Here is a 7,484-nt window from a genome sequence, read left to right on the forward strand (position 1 = left end):
ATTTGGGTTTTCTCTCTCTCTCTCTCTCTCTCTCTCTCTCTCTCTCTCTCTCTCTCTTCATAAAGGAATTTCTTTCTCACTGGTGCCAGGAAGTTCAATATCTAGGTTCTGGGATCTGTTGGAAGGCTAGAGGGAGAAAGCAAACAAGCGCAGAGCGGCTGGGGGCCATCACAGACAGACACAGGGTCCTTTACATAGTCACCCCCAGGGAAGAGGGGGCTGAGGGAGGCTGAGGTGTGACTCACTGCGAGGAGTCATAAACAACTCTGGGAGAAAGCAGAAGGCTTCAGGGCCTGGTGAGTCACTTCGGGAGGCCGCTCCTCTCCTTTCTGGGTTGCTCCCCTACGGGCCTGCCCTGGGTGGCTCCTGCAGGCCGCTTCAAGCTGGACTTCCCCCTGGTGCCCAGGCTCTCCCACTACCTGTCCTTGCTGCTTGTGGGGTGGGCAAGGTCCGTGAATGGGGCTTAGGGCTGGGCCTGTCCCTGGCTGACTGAGGCTGCCTGAAAGGAGTCTGGCTAGCTGGGACTCTGTGGCTACACAGCGAGGCTGTCACTGCCCAGGCAGGGGATCAGGGTTGCTGTGGACTGTCACTGGGCCCCATGAACTGGCCTGCTCCACACACCCCTTCCATGCTCAGCGACACCAAGGTTGGCCTTCTCCCCTCTCCTGGTTGCCTGATGCCTGGGCCCTGGGCCACTTTTCTCACCCTCCAACCAGGGTTAAACATTAGTGGGAGATTATCTGCAGGCCCAGGGGAGGGAAAGGGGACAAGTTACAATTGGACAGTCTCCTCTGCGGAGCTGTGGAGCTGCCAGCTGCCAGGTCCCGCCTCAGCCCAGACAATGCCGGTGGAGGAGTTTGTGGCTGGCTGGATTTCAGGTGAGGCATTTTCTTCCTTCTGTCACATCACCTCCCGTGCTGGGTCACGTCCTAGGGAAGTTGGGTGACACAGGAGGAGCTGAGACCAAGGCCTTGATCCCCTGAGAGTCCCCTGGAGCCATCTGTCCCCAGGGCCTCATGGAGGTGACCAGCAAGGAGGAGAAGGGAGGAAGCACAGGCTGGATGGGCTGCTCCTGGATTCCAAGGCCCCTTTGCTTGGCACGCACTGAGGGCTGGACAGCCCCTGGGGTCTGATCCCATCCTGTGGAGTCCAGAAAGAAGTCCACCTTTGCCCTCATCTGCTGTCCCAAGTTCCCCTTCGGGCCTCTTTCCTATCAGGTAACGGGTGCCACTGTACCACGAGAGGCCTGCTGTGGGTGTGTACCCAGCCCAGCTTCTGATGACCTTCCTCTTAGGGACATTCTAAATGCTTCCTGGGGCTGCGCCCTCCCTGAACTCCAGAAGCAGTGGGGAGGTGGGGTCTCCTTGCTTGGGGCCAGTAGGACCTCTGGACGGTCCCCACAGCGGCAGTAGGGGGCCGGTAAGTTCCAGGAGGGCAGGGTCTACGAATTAAGGCCACAATGCTGAGAGGACAGTGCACCTGCCATGTATGCTTCCCTTCCATGTCCCCTCGGGTGGGCTGGGGTCTTAATCCCTGGCCCAATGCCTTGTGTGGGGGACCAGGCAGGGGTAGTGACATCGAATGGAAGCTGTCCGAGGAGGCCAGGCTTCTCTCCTCCTGCTTGGATCCTTCTCTCCTGTCTCAGACTTGCTTCCTGGCCCTGGCACAAGGCCTTCATTGGTAGTACCTTCTTGTCACCACAGGAGCTCTGGGCCTGGTCATGGGCTACCCCTTTGACACCCTAAAGGTGAGTCCAGGAGAAGCACCCAGGAGTGGATGGTCCTGCTTGAACCTTTCAGCCTTGCCAGCCTGCTGGCATCCTGCTCCCGGGGCAGAGAACAGAGCTGCCTACCTGCCCTACCTGCCATGTCCTCCCCATCCAGGTGCGGCTGCAAACCCAGAACACATACCGGGGCATCACAGACTGCATGGCCAAGATTTACCACCATGAGTCGGTGGGTGGCTCTCATCAGGGGCGGGCAGCCTAAGCTCCTCCTTCTTCCCATCAGGGCTTCTGGAAGAGATAATACCTGAGCCTGGGACCCTTCGGGGCACCAGGTGGTAGCGTAGCTCCCTGTGTGTGGAGCAGAGTCCTTCTCAGCCTCACCTACACCACCTCCCCAGGGCAAGGGTTGGGGTGGTGTCTGGCCAGAGGGGAATATGGCCAAGGCTGGAAAGGGCAGATGAGGCCCGCTGTGCCTACTCTAGTGCCACCACGTCGCTCTGCAGATCCTGGGCTTCTTCAAGGGAATGAGCTTCCCGATCGCCAGTATAGCACTGGTCAACTCCATCCTGTTCGGGGTCTACAGCAACACCCTGCAGGTGCTCACAGCGACCTCCCACCAGGACCAGCGGGCCCAGCTGCCCAGCTACACACACATCTTCATAGCGGGCTGCACCGGGGGCTTTCTGCAGGTGAGAGGGCAGTGCCTGGCATGCAGTGGTGAGGCCGTGACAGCCTGTGGGATCTGTCTTCTTCCGGCAACTCACAGCCACGGACGGACAGACGGACGGGCCTTCCTAGGGAGCACAGCTGCTCCTGCTCCCAGAGGCCTGGTGTGCTCAGGGGCTGCCAGGCTGCAGGCCTCATAGCAGGGTTCACACAGAACGGGGGCAGGGTGGTGCCAACAGGGCGCTTGGAGAAGCAGCTGAGGGGTTTGCAGGCTCAGAGCTGCAGGAATACAGCTCTTTTTTTCCTGGTACTGGGGATCGAATTTGGGTCCTTGTGATTACAAGGCAGGCGCCAGAACCACTGAGCTAAACCCCTGGCCCTGGAACATGACTCTTTGCAGCCACCTTTGACTCCAGCAGAACTAAGAGCTCAGCCTCTCTGGGGGCCCCAGGGCAGCCCTGGTCCTCATCCTGCCCTGCCCAGCTCAGCCTGCACCTATGGGCTCTGGCTGCTGTGCTCTGTGAGCCTCACCTGTGGCCAGATCACTGCTCTCACTAGGACAGGCCCAGGACATTAATAATTAAGTCGCTCTAGTCATTTAGGTTGGTCTTTGCCCTCAGCACTGTAGTGTTCTTGGAGAACTAGGGTGGAGGTAAGAGTGACCTCCAGGCCCCAGAAGGAACCTGAGCTTAATGGGGCCTCTGAGCACTAAGCAGGGCGCGTGCCTGGCACCATCCCCAACCTGTGCCTACCTTAATGACCCTGACACAACTTTTTCCCCACAATATTGAGGACTGAACTCAGGGTTTCACAGTGACATACATTCCAAGCCCTTGTTTTATGATGAGGTCACACTGAGTTGCTAAATTGCCCAAACTGGGCTCAAACTTGGGCTCCTCCTGCCTCAGCCTCCCAGAGTGCTGAGATTACTGGTGCGTACCACCACACCCAGATACCCTGATATACTTCACAGGGCACGGGGTACAGAGTAAGACCAGAGGACAAAGTCAGGGTGCTCATTCACATGAATTAATGATTAATGAAACTCCAGATGTCCTGGCTTCTCTTTTGCCCCTTCTTGTGTGAGGGGCATAGGTCTACATATCTCCTAAATCCTGAGACCTGTACCCCTCAAAAACGGGGAAGAGAACTGAGAGTGTGAAGCGGAGTGACAGGAGCCAGCCTGGCTCCTCGGTCACGCCTTAGTGGCACACGAGGAAACAGCAGGGGAACAGTCAGGGCATGGGGAGAAAGCAGTCCAGGAGATGACTGGATCTGCCTTCAAGATGGTGACTTTGCTGTAACAGGAGCCGGGAGCCGGGGTGTGCTTGGGTAGGCGGGACAAAGAGGCAGAAACTGTTAAGCCCTGCCCAGGATGAAAGTTGCTTTAGTTCTGGCTGAGGCTGGCCCTGCCACGGGGAAGTAGCATCTGATGCCCATGTCTCCCACTGCATGGGCGCCCCCACCTCTGGCCAGGCTTGTCTTCAGCATCCAGGAGCCCAGGCTCGGGAGACCAACCCCTTCACCTCAGCCATGCCAGCAGGGTCCAGAGGGCGGCATCAGGACCCATCCCACAAAAGGGGTCCCGGCCCACCATTCTGCCTGCTGGCGCAAGGGCAAACAGGGCAGCCAGGCGTTGTGATGCACACCTGTAATCCCAGCACTCAGGAAGCTGAGGTAGGAGGCCTGCTGCCAGTTCAAGGCTGGCCTGAGCTACATCATGAGTTCAAGGCCAGCCTAAACTAACTACACAACAAGACCTCAAGACCCTGTTTCAAAAAAAAAAAAAAAAAAAAAAAAACTGGGTATAGTGGCATATTCCTGTTATCCTAGCACTAGGAAGGCTGAAGCAGGAAGATTACTGTGAGTTGAGGCCAGCCTGGACTACGTAGAGAGTTCAAGTTCATCCTGAACTACATATGGAGACCCTGGCTTAGAATAAAGGCTGTCACCAGAGTCCGTCGTCATCAGCCATCTCTCGGAGGACAAATGAATCTAACCCACCATAACAGGTCAACCTCGGCTTGGACCTCAGTTTCCATCTGAACTTCAGCAGCTTTTTATTTCAGCAGCTTCTTCTTCGGTTTGCTTTTTGCTTTTTTGAGACAGTCCTTGCTATGCAGACCAGGCTGGTCTTACACTCACTATGTAACCCAGGATGGCCTTGAACTTTCAGTCATGCTCCTGTCTCAGCCTCCCCCGTGCTGCGACTAAAGGCCTGTGCTACTACACCTGGCAGAATTTCAGCATCTTTTCCTTCCTTGATCCAAACGTAAGCTCTTCCTCGAGTTCTGCATCCCCTAGCACTCACCCTCCCTCAGGTCTAGTTCAGTGAGACCCCAAATCCAGTTCCTGTCTGCCTAAGCCAAGAGTAGAGTTCTAGAACCTACCAGATCACCATCCTGCTTGTTCAGGAACCTCTTTGTTGGGCACCAGTAGGTGGAGCTTGGTGACGGGCAGGAAGGGCTGGCCCAGCACAGGCCCCTGGGGACCTCTGGGAGATGTGAATCTATGAATCTGGGCCCTGTCATTAGAACAAACAAACAAACAACCACAACCAAAAGAACAGTGCCCATGAGGTGAGCATTCCCCCAGCCTCTTCCATGGTGACAGAATCCTTTATTCAGCCTCAGTCATGGCAAATACATGCTCATCCCTGGATGAAGGGAGGCCAGTGACACACCCACTGCTGGAGAAACAAGCAGGCTCACGCTCCACTGTCTTGTGCCTGCCAGGCAAGCTCGGTGCTGTCGAATGTGGAAGCACTGTGAGCACCAACCCTGAAGGAGGAAGCCTGTCCCCACTGTGTCCGGGTGCCCTGGCCCATGCTCAGCCACATGTTCGAGAGGTGGGGCTGTGGGAGTGTGTGCCCCAGAGGCCCATGCAACCCTTCTACGTTGTCAGTCAGCAGCCCAGCCCCAGCCCCAGCCCCAGCTAGAGCCTTCTCCTTTCCTTCCCAACAGGCCTACTCCCTGGCCCCTTTTGACCTCATCAAAGTCCGCCTGCAAAATCAGAGTCGAGGGTGCAGCCAGGGAGCCCCCCACCCAAGTACCGGGGACCCGTGCACTGTGCAGCCACCATCTTCCAAGAGGAGGGGCCCCGGGGGCTGTTCCGAGGATCTGGGGCCCTGATGCTGAGGGACACCCCCACACTGGGATTTTACTTCGTCACCTATGAAGGGCTCTGTCACCAGTACACCCCAGCTGGCCAGCAACCCAGTCAGTGAAGCGGTGAGAGGGTGGGGGACAGAGGTGTCACAGCAGAGGCTGGAGAGGGAGGTTGGATGTGGAGGTAGCTGTTCGATTCCAGGTTGACCTGACCCCAGGCCTCCTTTGTCCCAGGCTCAACCACTGTGCTGGTGGCAGGAGGCTTTGCAGGCATCGCCTCCTGGGTCACAGCCACACCCTTCGACGTGATCAAGGCCCGGATGCAGATGGGTGGTGTGAACCAGAGAGCGTACAAGGGGATGCTGGACTGCATAGTGACCAGCTTCTGGCAGGAGGGCCTGGGAGTCTTTTTCCGGGGGTTTACTATCAACAGTGCCCGTGCCTTTCCTGTCAATGCTGTCACCTTCCTCTGCTATGAGTACCTGCTGCGCGTGTGGGGGTGAGCCCGGCCTGGTGATGCCAGCAGCCCTGGGAGCCTGGAGGCCAGGCTGAGGGTGCCCAGCTTGCAGTGCATGTGGAGGAGGTGTAGGCCTCCCCGGGCCAGGCAGCACACTACTCAGATGGGGCTGAGGAGACACCTGATCAGGACACTGGCGATCCAGCCTCTGCACCACGAATCTCAGCACGTTTGGTTCTGAATCAGGAAGCACGGGACACATGAACCAGCTGGTGGAGCTGGTAACGTCCCAGCCCTATCTGGCTTTTCGTCTCTCAGGCCACTCAGCCCCTGGCTTCCACAAACAGCACACTTGGCTCCCCTCACCCTTCCTTTCAAACCTCTCCTCTCATGAGCTCGAACAGGGCCCTTTGTCTTCTTGCCCAGAATCCTTCAGGGGCTCCCAGAGCCTTTGGTGCCCCACTGGCTGTCCTTCCCCACCGGGCTTCCTTCTCCCTTGGTCACTTTGTGGACCTAAACATGATTGTCACTCACGACCCACGCCTGGAAGGCTTCTCACCTCTGGCCAGCAAGGACAGAGCACTGCAGGTGCCTCCGTCCTCCCTCTGGTCACCTGCCCTCCAAGGGCCCAGGGGCAGCATGGTGTCTTGGGGGCCTTCCTGCCTGCCCTTGCCCAGCCTGTCTGAATTTTTTTAAAATGTCATTTGTCCTTTATTTCAAACTTAAATTGTCAAAATGGATATTTTTGGTGTGTGTGTGGTGGGGGTGTGTGTGTGTACTGGGGATTGAATCCAGGGCCTTTGCACCAAGCTACATCCTCAGCCCTTTTGTTTTGTTTTTGATACCAGGGATCAAACTTGGGACCTTTCGCTTGCAAGGCAGGTGGCAGAATCCTCAGCCCTTTTTATTTTTTAAAATTTGTAGCCAGGGCCTCACTAAGTGGCTAAATTGCTTGGGCAGTTTTTAATCTTACTGCCTCAGCCTATGAGTCCTGAGACCAGGTGTGCACCACCATGCCCAGCTAGTGATGAGTGTCTATAAATCGTTACTCTGGATGCAGAGGCAGGAATTCAAGGCCAGCCTGGGCAATTTAGTGAGACACTGTCTTAAAATCAAAAAGAGGACTGGGGATGTAGCTCAGTGCAAGCCCCTGTGTTCAATCCCCATAGCAATGAGTCAGTCAGTCGAGGTGTGCTATAATTGACCTGGAATCAAATTGCCTTATAGTAAGAGAGCTCTGCATAAAATCTAGGACACTGAACTTCCAGATGAATGAACTAGAAGCCCCGTTTGCTTTCATTCATTCACTCACTCATCCATCCATTCTGTAATTTCAAAAGCAATTCATTGCATGCCACCATCTACCAGCCAGAGTGCTTTGTATTAGTTTGTCTGTGATACATAATGAGTACATTCATTGTGGGACGTTGGTATGTGTACATATTGCATCTAGATCCTTTTTTATTTCCTTTTGCCTTCCCCTATTGCCACGACCACGCCAGTAGAGTCTGCGTGACAATGCCGGTCA

At 55.9% G+C, this 7,484-nt stretch overlaps 1 protein-coding gene across 1 annotated transcript; it reads left to right on the forward strand.

Annotated features, from left to right (window-relative positions):
* The first annotated feature begins 28 nt into the window (after nt 1-28).
* On the forward strand, nt 29-6,213 carry Slc25a45 (solute carrier family 25 member 45). The gene is given in 8 exon segments (XM_019209314.2): nt 29-296; nt 717-878; nt 1,704-1,747; nt 1,884-1,955; nt 2,230-2,415; nt 5,356-5,407; nt 5,410-5,610; nt 5,734-6,213. Coding segments are annotated over 7 exon segments (861 nt in total). The 5' UTR covers nt 29-296; nt 717-841; the 3' UTR covers nt 6,003-6,213.
* Nucleotides 6,214-7,484: the final 1,271 nt, after the last annotated feature.

This window comes from Fukomys damarensis, unplaced genomic scaffold (genome assembly GCF_012274545.1).
Source record: "Fukomys damarensis isolate Sample0158 unplaced genomic scaffold, DMR_v1.0_HiC HiC_scaffold_27, whole genome shotgun sequence".
NCBI lineage: Eukaryota > Metazoa > Chordata > Mammalia > Rodentia > Bathyergidae > Fukomys > Fukomys damarensis.